Source organism: Octopus sinensis, linkage group LG1 (assembly GCF_006345805.1).
Source record: "Octopus sinensis linkage group LG1, ASM634580v1, whole genome shotgun sequence".
In the NCBI taxonomy this organism is placed as follows: Eukaryota; Metazoa; Mollusca; class Cephalopoda; order Octopoda; family Octopodidae; genus Octopus; species Octopus sinensis.
The window spans coordinates 146,088,574-146,110,353 of NC_042997.1; the positions used below are offsets into that span (position 1 = coordinate 146,088,574).

Consider the following 21,780-nt stretch of genomic DNA (forward strand, 5'->3'; position numbering starts at 1 on the left):
TATCATGATTATCATGTTCATTTATATCAGCCAATCTTTGGTGAATGGCCAATCTTGGGTCATCCTTGAATTTTCCTGTATTTTGTTATTGGATTGAGGAAGATCTTGGTTATTATTTCTAGCAGATGAGGCAAAACCTTTGCATCACCTCTGTTGGAACGAAGCGCCAAGCGAATTAGAGAAGTGTATATTGAAAACATTTGCTATTATATTTCAGAAGTTGTAAACATGTGAAGGGACGGTAAATTGTAGAATTCATACTTAGACTACGTAGGCACCATATTCAGCTTTCGATTAATTAGGTAAATTTTTATTGTTAAAAATCTTAACTCCCATTAGGTGTAATATATAGGATATACAGTAACCCATCGACTATCGCCGGTCTTACGTTCCAAATCCTAATGCGATAGGCGAAAATTCGCGAAGTAAAATCTGTATATATTTTTTATCATTTTTATAATTTGTATATATTTATTTTATTATAAATGCAAAACGGTTACATACGCTCGCTTCGCGAGTTTCGTTTTCCATAGAGTATGTTCGATTTTTGCTTACTCATCTGCAGTACACTACGTATTTTCTTTTAATATATTTTAATTAATGTATTTCTAATACAGTGCAGTACTATACTGTGCTTTTATTTATTAATTTATTAATTTCTAGGCGTGATAATGCTTATTTTTACCACAGAAATTATTAGAATCTCTAAAAAAATATAAATATCTATCGACCGCAGAAATCCGCGATATACCGAAGAGTGCGCGATATAAATTTATATATATTAGCCAGAAAAATATATAATGTACTGAGTGCGCAATAGGTGAACCGCGATATGGCGAGGGATAACTGTAAACAAATTGCTGACCAGCTTAGCATCAATTATCTTAATTTCAACTATGCACACTCTATAAGTTCATATTAAGTTATCAAGGGCAAAAAATAATATTCTGCTTATTACCTCCCCTTTTATTTTATTAACTTCCATGTTACTTTCAATATATATTTGTGAAATTATGAATACATAACATTTTCATGAAGAGATTCTTATAAAATTATGAACATGTAGTACAATTAATAGGAGGAGTCATAAATATCTTTGAAAAGAGTGAAATCACCAGATTCCATAACACATTAAATTTCAGATATAAAGTTTTATCATGAAGATTTTAACGCGTTTTCTTCCCTATTTTTACATTTTCTCTTTCTCACTCTCTACGCCCTCCTTACCTTTCTTACTTTCTGTGTTTCTTTTTCTCACTTGATGTGTGTATGTATATATATATTATATATATATATATCATGTATGTGTGTGTGTGTGTGCATATATAAATGTGAGTGTGTGTATTTATTATTCTTAAACAAGAACATTATTGACAATGACTTCGAAGTTTCGACCAGTTCAGCCATCATCGGACTGCGATGGATTAAATATTTTCAACTTCAAAATGTAAAAAATATTTAATTTTTTAAATTCTTTTAAGATTAAATTTCATTTTTATTCCCATTTTTTTACACACACACATCTTTTGTAATGCCCAACTTTCACGTGTACCCAGAGGCCTAAAACAATATATTATATAATACCCAAGTCAGAATTGAAGAAACAGTTATAGATACAGCCCACAAACACTGCCTTCATAAAGCAATGAACACCTAGAAAAAAACATACAAACGAACAACTATTATACCCACCAATATCATTTTGTATGCATTAAAGCACAATATATACAAATTTTTATATTTACAACAACATGACATGCATAACTAATAGCCCCAAAACTTCCAAATCAAAACAAGAAATACTGTAAATAATAACAAGTAATGGTACTGGCCACCTTCGCGAAAACATAAATCATATCCTAGACCACACAAGCTTCCTTTTGCAACTCGAGCCTGAGGGGCTAGATTGAGAGGGCGGTAAAAGGCCAGGCAGTCTGAGAATTTTTCTGTTCCGCGGTGGTAGGCTCCTCATCTGGATTTCCATATGTTGTGACACCTTCTCCAGCGACAACTTGTGTGTTTCGCGAACGCCCCAGGATCTGTTGCTCGTCAAAATATCGGTCACTGACAGGTTTATGGTCGAGCCTGTGGTAATGGAGACTGCCTGTTCTCGGCTCTCCAGTGCCATATCCCTCCTCACCGCTATCAGGGCAGAGATGGATGTCCAGATGTGTGAGTCCCGTGAGTCATGGTGATTGTTCTATCGCATCTTGTATGGTAACGCTTTTTCTACTTCGTCTGTTGGAACCATGAGTTACAGGAAATTGAACGAATATAAGAATTTCGTGGTTTCCTATCTGTAGATGGTCAGTACATAAAGAAGAGGCGTATTATACTATAATCTGTTTGTTTTTAGTAGACAAGTTATCTCTCCTTAACTTGTTTTCACCTGTAAAAATGTATGACGTAGATATCTAAGAAGCGTTAACGTGCGTAGCTACAAGTTGAAAGGTTAGGAGCTCGTATCGTATCACTCTAGTTTATATAATTCTCGTAGCTATCTCATAGTTCAGTCTTGATCGTATAAAAGAACCGAAAATCTAAAATATACCAACTTCTTACATTATTTTGTCAACGGATAAATAATTCCATTCAAAAAAGTTAACACCCAATTACTAAGTATTTGTTTAAAATACTGGTCTTTGCACTTTTGACCTTTCATGTGATAACAAGTTAAGGGGAGATAACCTTCCTTCTAGAACCACAAAAAACAACAAAAGTCTTGATATATCGACTAAACACGGGTAGTAAGCCATGACATTCTTATATGCTTTCCATAGGAAAAACACCTAAATATACACACCTCCTAATGCAGTTCGACATACATGAATAAATTCTAAACAATATCATAAGCCCAAATTGAATAAAATTTCATGACAATCCACCCTAAAAATTAATTACCACTCCACTCTAATCCACACACCCAAAGAAAATTTTAAATCAATAGACCATATAAAACCAAGATTAACTTTAAGGCATTGCAGTCCGATGATGGTTTAAATGGTCGAAACTTCGAAGTCACTGTCAATGATAGGGGCAGGCGTGACTGTGTGGTAAGAAGCTTGCTTACTAACCACAGGGTTCAGTCCCAACACTCTCTACCAAAGGCTAGAGTAATCCACCAGATTAATGTAAAGTTGTTTTAATTATGTTTATTACAACTGAACATAAACACACACACAATATATATATATATATAAATAAGGATAATATCGATATTATCAAGTGGCCAGCATGGGAAAAATACCATACAAGGGTAATAATTTGTTTACAGCTAAAAATAAGGGTGTCTGAGAGACACCACCATGCCGAATTAGCAGTCAAAACCCTGACTCTAAGAACCACGTTAACGTTTGTTCTGCATATATTTATTTGTATTTATGTGCATATCTAATATATTCAACTGACGAGGCAAAGCTTATTTAAAGCAAAGCTAGAAATCCAGGATCTTGAATTATTTTTTGCTAGTCTATTTTGTCCCACTGTCTTATCTCATGGTGCGATATGAACATTTAACGTGGTTCTTAGAGTTAGGGTTTTGACTGCTATTTCGGCATGGTGGTGTCTCAGACACCATTATTTTAGTTATATATATATATATATATATATAATATAGACGCAGGAGTGGCTGTGTGGTAAGTAGCTTGCTAACCAACCACATGGTTCCGGGTTCAGTCCCACTGCGTGGCATCTTGGGCAAGTGTCTTCTGCTATAGCCCCGGGCCGACCAATGCCTTGTGAGTGGATTTGGTAGACGGAAACTGAAAGAAGCCTGTCGTATATATGTATATATATATATATATATGTATGTGTGTGTATGTGTTTGTGTGTCTGTGTTTGTCTCCCTAGCATTGCTTGACAACCGATGCTGGTGTGTTTACGTCCCCGTCACTTAGCGGTTCGGCAAAAGAGACCGATAGAATAAGTACTGGGCTTACAAAGAATAAGTCCCGGGTTCGATTTGCTCGACTAAAGGCGGTGCTCCAGCATGGCCGCAGTCAAATGACTGAAACAAGTAAAAGAGTAAAGAGTAAAAGAGTATATATATATATAATATATATATATATATATATATATATATATATATATATATACATACATATTTCAAGTTTTAAAATCAATCGACAGAAAATTATAAAAGTAATTTAAGAGTCGAAGTCAAAAGATTTCTATAATTGCCTGTGCAGTTGTGTGTGTGTGCATGTAGGTAAGGGTGTGTTTGTGAGTGTGTGTTTGCGTGTGTGGATGTTGGTGAAGGTGTGTGCGCGCGCATTTGTGTGTGTGGGGGTGAGTGTGTGTGTGCGTGTATATGTGTGTTTGTGTGTGGGTGTGGGTGAGTGTGTTGTTGTGTGTGTGCGTGTCTGCGTCTGAGTTTGAGTGCCCGCGCGCGCGTGTTCGTATATTCTTACTGCATTGTAACAATTGTTCTACATGAGTTAGCAAAGACAATAGAGTTGGTAAATATAATAGAAATATATGCCATACCTTGTCACAATCACAATCGCATATGTGTTCCACTTGTATCTCCAGTTTACCCTTAACTCCACTAGGATTAATTGTGATTGTCTGGTTTTGCTTTTGAGAACAATCCCCGGCGGTTAAAACGGCTTTAAACTCAATCTAATGAAAATAATAATAACTTACATTAATCAATCAGTCAAACAATCGATCAACTTACCAGTCACTCGATCAATCAATCAATCAGTCAATATATATATATATATGCATACATACATAAATACATACATAGATACATACATACATACATACATAAATAAATATATACATACATACATACATACATACATACATACATACATACATACATACATACATACATACATAGTTAATCCAAACATGAACAAAGAGAAAACACAACAACGCGAGGACGTGGAGCAAGTATAGTGCTATTGGACGCTCAGGAAAGGAAAGAAAGAAGGAGGATTGAACGTTTCGAGCGGAGCTCTTCGTCAGAAACATAGAAAAAGGAAAGGTCCAAGGAAGGGAAGACGGAGAAAGAAAATCGCCAACCGTACACACGCGATCACATATTACATACATGCATACATACATACATAAAATCATACCTGTCTACATGCATACATACATACATACGCACACACACATACATACATACATACATGCATACATACATACATACATACATACATACATAGATGCATACATGCATACATACATACATACATACATACATACATACATACATACATACATACATACATACCAGATACAGAAGTTTCATAAATCAAGTTTTGTGGTGAAGTATTTATCGTAGTTTAAGAATCGAAGCTTTGGAACCAGGATTTGTATAAATTCTATTTATCTAGCGACTTCGCCACTTTCAGGGATACATCATAAATGATTTCTTATAGAAAATTCATACATTTTATATATATGCAGGTTGAAAAAAAAATGTGCAGACGTGGCTGTGTAGTAAGAAGCTTGCTTCTCAACCATATGGTTCCGGGTTCATTCCCGCTGCATGACACCTTGGGCAAGTGTCTTGTACTATAGCCTCGGGCCGACCAAAGCATTGTGATTAGATTATTAGGCGGAAACTGAAAGACGTCCGTCGTATGTGCGTATGTGTGAGTGTGTGCATGTGTGAATGTGTGTGCGTGTGTGTGTGTGTCTGTCTGTGAGTACGTATATTAGGAATCATCTAGAATATACATTCAACTAACCACACTGCTGTGCTTAATTCCATCGCATGTTTTCGTCTTAGTCCAATTCTTCCTGAAATATAAATTGTAAGAAAATGCAATACATGCAAACATTCAAAATCATAATGTGACGCAAAAAATTAACTGTACTTATTTCTTTATTTTTGTAATGATTTAGTGTGAAGGAGTTAAATGTCAATGAGGTTATTTATTTCCTTCGAAAATTTGGGATGGAAGGACATGGTTATATACTCCCAGGAATAGCAGGTTCGAACCCTTGTTACAAAGGAGACTTAGTTAAAGGCACCCAAAGGTCAGATGATGATCTTAAACCAGATGTCGGATTAATTGTACCTCTCCAAAAAAAAAAAAAAAAAAGCATCTGCTCCTACATTCTTCTATACACATTTCGTTAACCAAATTCAACTCCCAAAGCTTTGGTCGTTTTAAAGCTAATGTAAAAGATACTTGCCTATGTGTCACTCAATAGATTCGAGGCTGATATTATGTAACATCAAAGGGAATTTCTTAAGCGCACATATATACTTTTGTCCATTAAGAAATATTTTAGACATTGATGATTATTTTACATACTAAATCGATATAAAAATTAAAATGCACTTCAAGCTGTACTCCATATGCAACCAGAATTGTCACATTGCAGCACGTCTCAGAATTTTCACAAAATAAATTTTGCCTGGCTTTTCTACATTATTCAAATAATAAACTTCTGCAATACTTTAGTTTTAAAACTTAGAAATATTTAGTAGTTTAATGTAATAAATACAATGGCAAACATTTCTTTTTTTTATTGCTTATAATCTGATATTGTCTGATCCACAAATAGTTTCATCCAAATAGCAAAAATTTGAGGCTAAATGGTAATATATTTTATGCGAATTTATATACCAGGTTGAAGCAACATTTTTTCTCAATCGACACCTCCATAAACTCAGCCTTCTCAATAGACGCTGTCAAAAGGTTCGTCATTAACTGACCAGGTTCAATGACCAGGTTCAATGACGTGCCAACATTTACAAAAAATAGCTGGCAAAACATCGAGATGCCCATTTATGGCATCGGAATGTTACTGGAGATGAAAATGCATCCATGTTCATAATCCTAATAAGAGAAATCAGTGGCTTCGACCTGGCAGGGATCCAAAACCTGTTGTCAAACAAAAACGGCTTGAACAGAAGATATTTATTGGGTGTTTGGTGGAATTTCCAGAGAGTGCTGCACTTTTTCCCACGTGGTCATTCTGTGAGCGCTAAACGAAATAACGAAATAACGAAATAATCAACAACCGCAGAGACTATATGATGCTTTGAAAGCTCGCTCCCCAGCCTTATTCAATCGAAGACGCGCACTCCTACGGCATGATAATGCCCCAGTGCACACTGACGAGCACCAACTTGAGGAACTTGACTGGTTGGAAGTGCTGCCTCGCTCTGCCTACATTCCAAACCTTGTACCATCAGATCACCACCTTTGATGAGCTATGGCTCATTTCCTGCACGGAAAGAGATTCAACAATATGAATGTGATTGAAAACAGATGCAGGAAGATTTTTGCCTCAAAAACTGCTAAATGTTATAAGCGTGGTATCGAGTTTCTGGCACAACGATCATAATATACAATGAATTATGATGGAATATATTTTGTTGAATAAACGCTTTTCATATGAAGCCTGTTTGAAATTTTAATTAAAGCTTGAAATACGAAAAGCTTTTGACTCAACCTGGTACTATATTAATAGTATTACACACTCTCAAACTCTCAACTAAATGAGTTAAAACATAGAAAGTTTCGATCTTTATTGTCCTTTGTTAAAATTACGTAACTGTAAATGTACCTATGTTTAGTATGGTTTCCGTAAATACTGGAAGGTGATTATGCTTCAGTGAAGAAACCTCTATATGGTTGCTAGGCATACACAAGGTAACAGAGAAAATATATTTCAATCGTACAGTACCGCCTAAAATAAGGAAGTGTGTAAGGAATAATGGATTCCAAGGGATATTTATAAAGAAAAGAGAAGACAAACAGATTGTGAGTGAAAAGAAGACCGAATGATCGTGGCTGAAATGCCTTTCCTCAGCATAATCAACTCTGACTTGGAGTTAAATAACAAGATAATTATGAATAATATGAGAGATTTTCTATGGATATTCATACATTTATTATTTTATCTTTAATTTTTCGCTGCTTCCATTAGATAACAAACTATTAGCACGTCACACACTAAATAGTATAAAATTTAAATGCAAGACCATAAATAAGAACTTTCTGACAAATTGCAAGTTTTGCATCATATTGGCAAGCGTGTTTTCTTTATACTTATTTGATTAAAGTCTGGTGAAAGTGAACTTGAAATGTTGAAATTTCAGTAGACAGTGATGTCGTAAAGGAATTTCAAAGCGTTTCATTAAATTAAAATTTTTTGATTCGTGATCATCAGAGTTTTTAATCAAACGGAGAAAATTTAAAGATGTCGATAAATGTCAGATGTTCCAGCAACCGGAAAAATAAATTGAATTTCAAATGAATTTAATATCATCTATGTGTGTGTGTATTATGTAATATAATTCCTTTCATTCATAATATATCATGGAACTGAAGACGCATATGTGTAATGTGTCACACTGTCTAGAGGTTTATTACATTTCAAAAACAAAAAATAAATAAATATATGAGTTAAAATATGTTTTAAACCTGAATCAGTCAAACGTACGTATAGTTGATTCGGGTTTTAAAACATATTTTAACGTATTTGGAAAAATATACAGGTAAATTTGAATAATATTTAAAATTAAAGCTGGAATGAAGTTGGAAAAAAATCTCTACCTGGATATAAGCGAGTTTAACTTCAAGTAATATGTCGTTTCACACAACACATTTCTTGTAGCTAAACTTGAAGGCTTAAGACGAATTTACCATAATATAGTTACATATTGCGTAGTACTGTCTGAGCTCTTTCGCATTTCTACAAACTTAATGTCATTGACTGTTACAGTTTTTTATTGAATACAAACTTGGTTTTAAAAAAACAGTAAAAAATTAGAAGTATTGTGAGAATATTATCAGAATATTAAGAATTGTATATCTCTTAATAGCATAAATTCTGTAAATATGAAGAAGCAGACTTAAAGCTGTGTATAGTGGAACAGGATAACAAGATTTAATGTGGTTCTTTATAACGATTGATAATTTCAGATAAATATTAGATCAATAATAAATCGTATTAATAATAAATATTCCAGTCGTCGTTATTAGATCAATATTTCAATAACAAACCATATACATATACTTTCAGTAAAAGATATTTTCTTACCATATATCACCTGAATTATTTTGCAGCAATCATTAAATTTGAGGAGATAAAATTTTCATCTTTACATGTTTTTAGGAGGATAAAAGACCATAATATGTAAACTTTTATTTAAGATTAAACATTGAATACTGAACATTTTTTTATATAATAAGTATCCCATTACAGATTCAAATAGGCAACATAAGGTTGTTGAGTTCTTAAACTTCTTTCAACTAACACTTCAGTGATAAGCATGGAGTGAGTCAGCATATTGTTATATGTATGTGTATATACATATATGTGTATATATATATACATATATGTATGTATATAGTAAGAGCAAATAAATCTTTATTGCATCTTAAACTGAAATATTTCAAAATATATTCTGAATTTGCTATAAAACAGTAAGCTACTTTCAAAAGCTACTTGCAAAATATAAATAATATAAATTGTTTTTATTGAAATTATTGGAAATGAATATGTAGAGTCTTATTCAACTTCGAATTTTACTAAGATTACTGAGATCTTATTGCCGGTGATAAAATTGTATAAACGATCCGAAATACTTATGTCTTCTGTAGTAGTTATCATAAATTAACTATTGAGTATCACAAAAATTAGAATATATTTTGTATTATGCATTATATTTTGGATAAGCCAGTGTACTTAATACCCGTTCTTTGAAGTTATATTTGAGCTCAACAGCATTAGGTAACGAAATCTATGTTAGCTCAACACATCTTCCGATGCTTTCAGTCGTGAATTGTTACTAATTAACTGTGTGACTTAAGAGTATTCAGGAATTACTCCCTTCCTTGCAGAAAACCTATTGGTTTCAAATTTTGGCACAAGGTCAGAAAGTTCGGAGGAGAGTCCAATCCGATGACATGACCCCAGTGTTCAACTGGAAGTTATTTTATCGATCCGGAACGATGAAGAGAAAAGTTGACCTTGGCGGAATTTCAACTCAGAACACTACGACGGATGAAATGCCGCTAAGCATTTTGCCCGGCGTGCTAACGATTCTGCCAGCTCGCTGCCTTCTTGTAGACAAAATATTATAGTCTCGACAGGTAAGAAATAGCAACACTTCGATCGGTTGTCTGTCACTCTACCGTGACGGCAGCCATCACTTTTAAGCAACCTTAACATAAAATAAAAAGTAATGTCAGTTTCTATCTGCTTACTGGTACCATGTAACCCATCACAACGTATCCCTTAGTCAGCGACTAAGCCTGATATTTCAAATTGATTAGGTGAAGAAAGTGTGCGTATAGTAAAACAAAATTAAGATAAAACCTGTCAAAGACCTACTCTCAGGTGTGACAATGGTGAAGTATATCTGGAGAGGAGACTGACGTCATTAGGTCATCTGCCTATTGAAATACACATGCCGTACATATACGGGTCTCCTAATTATATAGATTTTAAATGGATGAATCATGTAATATAGCAACATGTATTTATAGTTTATAATACATTAAAGGAACAGGTTGCGTAACAAAGGAATAGAAAAGACGATGACTTACCCGTCACACTTTGCAAAGAAGGTAATATTGATGCCCTTATTTGAAACAGCCATTGTCACAGAAGATGAAATATTCTGAAAAGAGTGAACAAAATACTCAATTTCAATAAATGAATTTTAAGCAATTTGGTCCGTTCACAGTTAATGTTTTATGAAATGAAAGATATAAATTATTTGGTATTTTGCAGACAAGAAGATACATTTTGAACGCAGTGAAGGCGTGGTGACAGTGGAGAGAGGGCATATCTCATTATAAGACGGGAAAAATAGTTGCCAACAGATGGCCTGCTGGCAACTCTTTGCTCACAGCTATACTGCGTCCAAAATTTACTTTCTTGTCTGTAAAATGCCGACCACATTCGACGTTTCCAAAGTTTTCTAATAGAATAAATTATTTGTTTATATTTTGTGATAAAATATCTGTTTCTTTACTATCCACAAGGGGCTAAACACAGAGAGGACAAACAAGGATAGACAAACGGATTAAGTCGATTATATCGACCCCAGTGCGTAACTGGTACTTATTTAATCAACCCCGAAAGGATGAAAGGCAAAGTCGACCTCGGCGGAATTTGAACTCAGAACGTAGCAACAAACGAAATACCGCTAAGCATTTCGCCCGGCGTGCTAACGATTCTGCCAGCTCGCCGCCTTTGTGACAAAATATCTTTAACCACTTTGGTTTGAATTAGATCAATACTTTTACTTGGTTTTTACTTGGTTATTACAAAAGTAGGATACTTAAACATAAGTCTTATTTGCTATAATAACCAACGGTATATTAGGTACATATCTTTAGACAGAACGATAGACCGGCACTCCCCCACACACACATATGTGCACATATACGGTGTGGTACTGTTTATCATGAAAACAAAATTATTAAAGCACCAATAAGCTATTAATATCATAATACTGCGTATAGATTTTACATAACATATACATTATATTTCATCATTTATGCAGTCGCACCTTTATTTCATATATCAACCATTATATATCTATCTGCCTATTCCTCTACCTGGGTCATTAGTATCTCCATATACCAGAAATGGACAGACTGGATTATATCGTGAATACAATCACACATCACCACATTCATGTCTTATCGTTGAGATAGCTTTCAGCTAACCAAACATTGTCCGTATACCGAGTTAAACTTAGAAGATGCATTAAAATAAATCGCGGAACCTTATAGCTGTCAGTTATAATGTCAGCAATTGTTGATGTTTCGGAGTTGAATTCACTGACGTAGGAGGATTCTATTTTACGGCTTAGTTTCTCGTAAAGATGAATGTATTCTTTACTGGCCACTGCAAATATTGTTGTCACTTGCTTTAATGACAATGCATTAGCAATTTGTTGAATGGAAGGATAATCCTGTAAACAGAAAAGAATAATTGCATATGCATGAGTGTATTTAATTTGAAAGAATAAATTTCAAGTCAGATCCTGCAACGCTCAGAATTGTGCTTTGCAGTGTAAACAGCAACACAAATACACATAAATATGCATACATATGTGTGTACGTACCTACACATATATACATACACAGATGCACAAACACACACACACATATGTATATGTATAAGTGTATATATGTGTATATATATATATATATATATATAGGTATGTATGTATGTATGAATGTATGTATAAGTGTATATATACGTATGTATAAGAGTATATATAAACATATACATATACACAAAATGAGAGAGAGAGAGAAAGAGAGAGTGAGGGAGTGGACAAACAAAGAAGAATTACTGGCAACATTGAATTAGTGTGGTAAGTAAATAAAAAACAAGTAAACTCAGCTCCACGTAACTGAAAGTTTCGTGATAGAAGATGGGTGTCTCCATCTTTGGTACTTATATATATATTTGTATATTTTACATGTATTTATATATCTTATGTACATCTTATATATATATATATATATATATATATATATGCGTGTGTGTGTGTGTGTGTGTGTGTACATATATATGTATATATAAACGGAAAGTTTACGAAAATAAACAAAAGACGAAGGCAGGTGGACTACAAACAAACAAATGTATTAATATAGCGCTCAGGAATAGAAATAGAAAAATGCTTTTACGTTTCGAGCCTACGCTCTTCGACAGAAAGATACACAGAAAAAAAAAACAAGGAGAGAAACAAGGAGAGAAAAAAATGCGTGTAGAAGCTAACGATCTATCATGGATATATATATATATATACACATATATATATATATGTATATACATATATATACACATGTATACATACACACACACATATATATAGTTGAAATTTACAGAAAAACAAAAGATAAAAACAGGTGTATGAACAATAAGCTGGTGTATTAGTTTGACGCTGGGGAAAGTGAGAAAGTTCTTTACGTTTCGAGCCTACGCTCTTCAACAGAAAGGAATAAGAAAAAATAAACAGAGTGAGAATGAAATACTTGTGTTTGTGTGTGTATGTATGTATTGTGTGTCTGTGTGTGTGTGTATGTATGTGTATATATGTATGTATTGCTTCTATGTATCATAGTTAATTAAAATTTGCTCAAATATATCTTTGTCGCCCCGCCCCCCGCCACCTGCAACCAACAACGGACTCTCAATATCAGCAACAACACAGACAATATGACAACATACCACATCATCATCATCATCATCATCATCAACATCAACAACAAGAAGAAAGACAACAAAATTACCGTCAATTAGAACCACAAAGGCAACAACTGCACCTACATTTGCGAAACCAATAAAACTGCCAGATATCACAACAAAAGCATCTGAGACGTGAACAGCCCTAACAACTCGATCATCACCATCAACATCAACAGGAAAAACATCTGAAAGAACAACCCTGGGTGCGTCTCAACCCAGCTCTCCCTCTCTGAAATAGACACTCAGACAGACATTCACACGAACATAAAAAAACACTCATACACTCCGAGGATAGATTCCACAGACTTTTGCTCCTCCGCATCTCGAAGTGAAGATGCGGGGGAACTACACAATCACACACACACACACACACACACACACACACACACACACACACACACGCGCGCACACACATACACACACACACACACACACACACACACACACACACACACACACACACACACAAATAGAAAACACAGAAAGAAAAAAGAGGCACAGAAAAAATACCTGGCCTCATATCAACACACTAGAAACCGCGGAAATGCTTTCACAGCAAAATACAGGTACATCGAAAACAATGCCATTCTCACCAGCTCAAAAACAGTCAACACAACCAATGGTACTACCACCAGCACCAACCTCAATATCACAACCCCTCCTTGCTTCCAAAAGAAAGTTCACACTATAGCAGTCAACCACACAGACATCAAATTTCATGTTTGTGAAGAGAACCAACCAAGTACTGATGGCCCGCATTGCACAAAATAAGGATATTGAGAGAGGGGATGCAATTTACGACACCAGTACCTTTAAAGAGCCAGAATATTTAATGTTAGTGCGCATGATTCTGGACATATACAAAAACATTAGGGAGATGTTCTCCTACAACGTGGGAACCCCGAACGTAAATGCCCCCGCTCAAAAGGTCCCCGAATAAAGTATATTTAAGGATGCTGAACGCAACAACTATGCTTCCAAAGGTGAATTCCTATCAAAACATGGCTATGATGCTCCCCCACCACTTCTGCTCGTGATCAGAGATGCACATATGGTCAGCCACTAAGGGACATACTCAAATGGTTAAGGTCACACAACTAACAAGCAAAGTTGAGGTGTCACGCAGAATATTTGTTGCAGACCATCTGTTATACCAAGTCAAAACAATAACACTTCCAATCAGTTAAGATCAAAAGCCATGAAAGCCACTGCCTTGTACTGCTTGTCATTATTATCATTGTTGTTATTATTATTATTATTATTATTATTATTATTATTATTATTATTATTATTATTATTATTGTTGGAGTTGTTGTTGTTGTTATTGTTTTTGTTATTGTTATTATTTACTTTGAATTTGCATGCTTGTTGCAATTACTTGCCGAGACTCACCCAGTGTCCTAGGGCGTGTGGAGGATAAGAGATGTTACAGTATGATTGAATGTTTGGGTAAAGGGAAGTCGCAGGGCAGTAGTGAAATAGCTTCATGTTATACATTATTATTAATATTATTGTTGCTGTTGTTGTTGTTGTAAAAAGAAGAAGAAGAAGAAGAAGAAGAAGAAGAAGAAGAAGAAGAAGAAGAAGAAGAAGAAGAAGAAGAAGAAGAAGAAGAAGAAGAAGAAGAAGAAGGTAACAAGCTTGTACCTGAATCTCTGCTTCTTGGTATATATTCCGTTTAGTCCCTCCCATGCGACAATGGCCATCATTAGGGATTACTGCACCTGCAAGCTGAATGAACAGCATAAATTGTGAAATGCATTTAATTAGGCATAATAATATTAAACATGAAAGGGTGGCGAGCTGACAGAAACGTTAGCACGCCGGGCGAAATGCTACTTATGAGTTCAAATTCCGCCGAGGTAGACTTTGCCTTTCATCCTTTCGGGGTCGATAAATTAAGTACTAGTTACGAACTGGGATCGATATAATCGACTTAATCCGTTTGTCTGTTCTTGTTCGTCCTCTCTGTGTTTAGCCCCTTGTGGGTAGTAAAGAAATAGGTATTTCGTCTGCCGCTACTTCTGAGTTCAAATTCCGCCGTGGTCGACTTTGCCTTTCGCCCTTCCGGGGTCGATTAAATAAGTACCAGTTACGCACTGGGGTTGATATAATCGACTTAATCCGTTCGTCTGTCCTTGTTTGTCCCCTCTGTGTGTAGCCCCTTGTGGACAGTAAAGAAATAAGAATCGTTAGCACGCCCGACAAAATGTTTTTAAATTCTTTAAATTCTGAGTTCAAATCCCGCCGAGGCCGACTTTGTCTTTCATCTCTCGGGATCGATAAAATAAGGACCATTTGAGCACTGGGTTCGATGTAATCGACCTACACCTCCCCACGAAATTGCTGTTCTTGTGCCAAAATTTGAAGCCGATATTATACGGTTCATATGTATGTTATAAATCCCGTAATTAGGAAATTCTGGGACAAATCAAATGGATTTTAATCATGTAATGTTAATATTGATCGGAAATTGTCGTTTAAAAAAGCTAATTCAAAACTTATTGAACGAAATTTCTTTTTTTTTTGGGGGGGGGGGAGATTTTAAGTGGTAAATATATAATTTAGGTACAAGACCAGCAATTTGAGAGGAGAAATTTAGTCAATACGATCTATTCCAGTACTTGACTAGCAATGTATTTTATCGGTTCCGGAGAGATGAAACGCAAAGCTAACCTTGGAAGGATTTAAACTCAGAAGTTAAAGAGCTGCAAGAATATATCATTACGTATTTCGTTCAAAGTTCTTAAGGAATATGCCAATCGTTCGCCGTCATTGCAGATGCATAATTAATTCAAAATGAAGGATCATTCTACGTATAAGTTGTTCAAATATCCCTTAAGAGAAGTTCTCAGTTCTACCTGCCGATGACAAAATAAATTCTGATGATAAAATAAATTCTCATAAATTCTGCGGAAAGGATCCAACCGATTATATTTACTTCATTACTTCACACGTGTTTATTTAACCAACCAGGACAAATTTCGATCCAGCAAGAATTAAATTTAGAACGTTAAATTGCTTAACTTTCTATCCATCACGCCTCCAGTTTAGTCAATCGACTACCCCATTTTTTCCACGAACCACTAATTCTGTCAATCCACCATTCCATTTCATTCATTATTTAAGACGATGTTGTTTAAGTACTGGTTGCGATTTACATCGCTATAATATGGATAATAAATGAATAAATAAATAAAGCTCCTTCTCGAGGTATATTGACTCATGAGGCCCGTTTCACGGTTTCAGTGGCGTATATAGATCAAGAACTAAAGCAATGACCACTGGTCTTTTAAGCTGAATATAGGACTATCTATGCATTTTTGCCCATCAAGAATTAACATATCCACTGTAAATTTCTACATTTATAACAGTCACTTAAGTTATGGTGGCGATTTATATTCTGAAAATGCATTTTATATGTGAATGCTGTTATAGAAATAGAAGTTAGAGTGTAATTTGAGGAAGATGTTATTGATAGTCCTGGCGGGTGATCGACCGGCATCATAAAGACACACTCGTTGGCTTTGAGACATTGTAGTGACAACGGAGGTTTATAAGTCGCTAAATAGCAAAACGTTCATGGACATTTTATATAATATTTATTTTGAAGCACATTGTTATAAACGGTTCAGATTCTAAATCTCAGCAGTACACTCCTTTAACGAAGAAATATTCAATGTTCATACTAACACACACACACACACACACACACACACACACAAGGTATTCTTTGTTATAACATATCGTATCGTCAAAGAAACAGTATAGAACATTGTTACCAATGATCTCGATGGTAAATTTTTTTTAAAGATCTAACGCTTAAGGGAATTAATAAATAATTCGTTGGTGATATAAGCACATAGTTTATTATTATTATTATTATTATTATTATTATTATTATTATTCTATGTTTGACTTTTGCTTTATGTTTGTACAAGTTGGCTCCAAGTCTCACCCAGAGACCTCAAGAAACAACAGGTTGGAAGTTCACGTTGTTGTTATGCCTAGTGTGCCATATATTTGGGGTTTTTTTGGTGTTGTACTAGTGAATGTCTAATAAATAAATTTAAAAAAAAAAAAATTTTTTTAAATGTTTGTTTTAAACCTTGAGATTACATAGAGAGTATTTTGCGTAGGATATGAACAGTTCCCATGAGCACTATCTTTTGAATTTCTGCCATTTTGGGGTTTCCTGGTATCTGAGTTAGGTAGCAATCATCCCCTTTCGCTATCATTCCCAGGGTACCTATGACAACAGGTATTGTTTTAGTCTTCAGGTTCCACATTTTGCTGATTTCTATTTCAAGATCTTTATATTTGCTCAGTTTTTGGTAGGTTATTATTATTATTATTATTATTATTATTATTATTATTATTATTATTATTATTATTATTATTATTATTATTCATGTACATTGGATATTCTAAAAATACATATACGATGTTCATAAATGATCTACTCACCAGTCCATCTCCTGCATAATGGAATGGAGCATCAGAACAATAGATAATAATCTTTCGCGATTCGTTCCGCCATCCCACATTTTCCTTTAAGGTAAATGAAATAAAAATAAAATAATAAAGTCATTATAAAATTTCTCAGCTATGTCTTCTGCATGGAAAAGAAATAGTTAAAACCATTTTAAGATATTTAATATGGACTTTAATGCGATAAACCAAAATTAAATTTTAATTAATTTAATTTAATTCCTTGGTATGCGAAGAACAGTCACAAGTAAAATTACTTTTGTAGTCAAGAGATGCCGGGGAGAGAACTGAAATTTACATTATTAAAGATTAAAGTAGGGGCATGCAGTTGGTAATGAATTTTATTATTTTTAGTTGTGGTAATAATTCTGGGCATTTTCTGGTGGTATTAGATACCCAAAGTGAAATATATCCAATCATATAACTGCCAGATCTTATAATGACTTTTGAATTGTTTAATTTTGGGGCGGTAATTATATATAGCGATTAGATAGTTCAAATCAATGAAAATATAAATATTTAAGCTAAAATTAAAAAAGTAAACTCATTAGGGTCTTCTGGATATTTTTCTATGCTGTTGTTGTTTATTTTCAGTTTGGACTTGAATTTAAAAACCAGCGATCAAAATTTGTTCATGTATGATAACATTGTTTTTCTGCGTGTCCGAGGTTATATAATCTAGTGTGTATTTTCACTTTAATGACAGTACAGGTTAACCCCTAAGGGTGGATGCTACTGTAGTTTGTAGCCCCAGGAGGACACCTCCTCCAGCTGGCTATAGACACACTTTCTGTGCCCTGTGTGTGAAATTAGATCAAAATATATATTTGCTATGTTTGGTATATATAAGCAGAACAAGAGGAGACACGTAGGATAGAGAATCAGTAATGAGGTCACATAATCTGTGACGAAAGACCTTAGACAAGGAAACTAGACTAAAATAATGCTAATAAAGTTGAGGTAAAGATCAAATATATAGCGCATGTATAGCAATATCTAATTGAACACACAGTTTCACATCAAGAATCTTACAAAATTAATATTATCATACTATTCCTTATCAAAACAGATTAAAGTTTTTCGTGTAGTAACAGTTGACAATTCTGATCGAAGTTGACAATTCTGTTCAAAGATATCCCAGCCGTGACCTTACCCTTTATTAAGGTACTGGCTTAAAAGCCGGCACCCTGTGCGGACTTTTACACTGGCTCATGCAGAGGGCTTTTTGGGCCTGCCGCCCAAAACTCAAGAGAGCTAAATAGCATAACTATAATACGTCTATAATGACTATATTATCCGGTGGTGCTTGATCAGAGGTTAAGGATGGATGAGAATTAATCCTGTAATGCAATCATTTTATCGTTTCAATCCCAAGTTGAATTCCAACTGTTGGCTAATTTGTCCCAAAGTTCTTATTTCGATGTAAAATCAACGAAGCAAATGTCATTTGTCTCCCCTTTGATCCTTGACGTCACCTGACAAACACCAACCAAAATGCCATGAATCAGCCAAGCTTTACCTGCTAGAAATAGCAACCCAAATGCTTTTAAATCAGATCCCAATGCTCGATGTTCAAGAACTAAATGAAGGGCAGAATTTCAATCCCGGGATCATCCTAATTCCCAAAAGGTATAATATGTCTATGTAGAGCCAGTGTAGACTGAGATACAGAGGTCCTAGACGAACAGACAGACTTTCGTTTTTCTTATTGTAGATAGCTTTTGTCGAACTACATTATTCAATGTGTCCAGTTTTTATTGAGTGATGTACGAGAGATTTTGTTTCTATTTCTAGCAAGTCTAGCGTTAGGCTTATATGCAATACATGTTGTACAGTTTCCAGTTGCCCTTTCATCCATTTTGTTTGATATTTAGTATAAATGTTTGATAGATTGTATAATCTAACAAGCTAATAAGGGTGGATCCGCAATAAATAACAATCCCATATCCGGCAAATCATACACTACTGTATTAAATCATTTGGGATGTCTTAGGTTGTGATTTCTCTATTCGAACAGACAAGGGGTTAAACAACAATAGTCCATGAATAAAAAACAAAAGGACAATTTTCTATAACGACATGGTCTGTATTTAAGCTCGAAACGTAAAGACCCCGAACAAATAAAACAATGTATTTTAACCAATACCCCTAATGATTCTACGGATTCATTACCTTCCTTTGGGATACAATGTAACAATATATGTCATTGTATATCTAACGCATTTAGTATGTGTGAATGATTTTGATTTTTGTTGTTTAGTTCCACGTCGTCTCTGATTACAGCCATGCTTTAATTTCTTATGATCATAATGAGTGATTAAAAGAAGATTTATATAGGCGCAATCGAGGCTGTGTGGTAAGTAGCTTGCTTACCAACCACATGGTTCCGGGTTCAGTCCCACTCCGTGGCACCTTAGGCAAGTGTCTTCTACTATAGCCTTAGGCCAACCAAAGCCTTGTGAGTGGATTTGATAGACGGAAACTGAAAGAAGCCCCTCGTATATATGTTTTTTCATATATGTATGTGTGTGTGTGTGTGCGTGTGTGTGTGTGTGTGTGTGTTTGTCCCCGCCAACATCGCTTGACAAACGATGCTGGTGCGTGTACGTCCCTGTAACGAAGCGGTTCGGCAAAAGAGCCCGATAGAATAAATACTAGGCTTACAAAGAATAAGTCCTGAGGTCCATTTTCTCGACAAAAGGCGGTGCTCCAGCATGGCCGCAGTCAAATGACCGAAACAAGTAAAAGAATAAAAGAACACACACACACACACACACATTTACACACACACACACACACACACACACACACCACACACACACACACACACACACACACACATATATATATATATATATATATAATATATATATATACATACATACATACATGCAGCGCGAAGTTTATGAATGAACAGGTTGCGGTTTCAAATCAACGAAAATATTTTGACACGAATTAGATTTAAATCTTGAAGTGAATCTAACGCTGTTTTGTTTGTTCTTAAATAGTTTATAAACATCTTCCACGCTGCAATTGTTTTTGTTTCAGCACACGATCTCAGATCAAGTCACTTGCTATGCAAGTACATCTCCGTAATACATACATATATATGTATATATATATATATATAAACAGAAGTTATAAACAGTAGCTGCAACACATCGTGACGTATATTTGCCATTTAAATATGGTTAACCCATAAGGGTGGATGCTACTGTAGTTTGTAGCCCCAGGAGGACACCTCCCATAGCTGGCTATAGACACACAGGGCACAGAAAGTGTGTCTAAAGCCAGCTGGAGGAGGTGTCCTCCTAGGGCTACAAACTACAGTAGCATCCACCCTTAGGGGTTAGCCATATTTAAATGGCAAATATACGTCACGATGTGTTGCAGCAACTGTTTATAACTCGCTCTAAGATTTACTATTGCTTGTTTACACTTTTTCGATATCAGTGTCTTTACGATACTGGAAAAAGTATATGTATTTGTGAAGGGAACCTACTTTTCATCGACAACTGTGATCGTCACACGCCGATGACTGGTCAATATCCAGAAACTCGAGTCCGTGTGTATCGTAAGTTGGAGACGGGAAGTATGGCTTCCCTTTTCAAATACTGATAGGGCACAGAAAGTGTGTCTATAGCCAGCTGGAGGAGGTGTCCTCCTGGGGCTACAAACTACAGTAGCATCCACCCTTAGGGGTTAGCCATATTTAAATAACAAATATACGTCACTATATATATATATATATATATATATATATATATATATATATATATATATATATATATATATATATATATATACACTATATATATATAGTGTGTGTGCGTGCATGTGTGTGTTTGAAAATATGTTGCCGAAATACTTTAAGGAAAGAAAACGTCTCTCACTAATAACGGACCAAAAGTCAGCGAATGACTCTCATCTACCCAAAAACACCAACACCGCGCAATAGGACAGTCCCATCACAAATAGGTTAGATTATATAATGTATTTACTGAGGTACTACGAAATGGAGAGGGGTGTTACAACAGGATTGCCTATCCAATTGTGAGGTTAAGTCAAATTACAGTAGGATGATAATGATGGCGA

The 21,780-nt window shown here is 35.0% G+C and overlaps 1 protein-coding gene across 1 annotated transcript in view; it reads right to left on the minus strand.

Moving 5' to 3' along the window:
* The window catches only part of LOC115212761 (integrin beta-1), a 63,348-nt gene that overhangs the window by 14,700 nt on the left and 26,868 nt on the right, over positions 1 to 21,780 (minus strand). The window contains exons 9-14 of the mRNA XM_029781431.2: positions 17,662 to 17,745; positions 14,842 to 14,925; positions 11,720 to 11,908; positions 10,530 to 10,603; positions 5,706 to 5,757; positions 4,486 to 4,620 (exon numbers count right to left, since the gene is read on the minus strand). Of these exons, the coding sequence (XP_029637291.1) occupies positions 4,486 to 4,620; positions 5,706 to 5,757; positions 10,530 to 10,603; positions 11,720 to 11,908; positions 14,842 to 14,925; positions 17,662 to 17,745 (618 nt within the window). The remainder of the gene's footprint in view (positions 1 to 4,485; positions 4,621 to 5,705; positions 5,758 to 10,529; positions 10,604 to 11,719; positions 11,909 to 14,841; positions 14,926 to 17,661; positions 17,746 to 21,780) is intronic.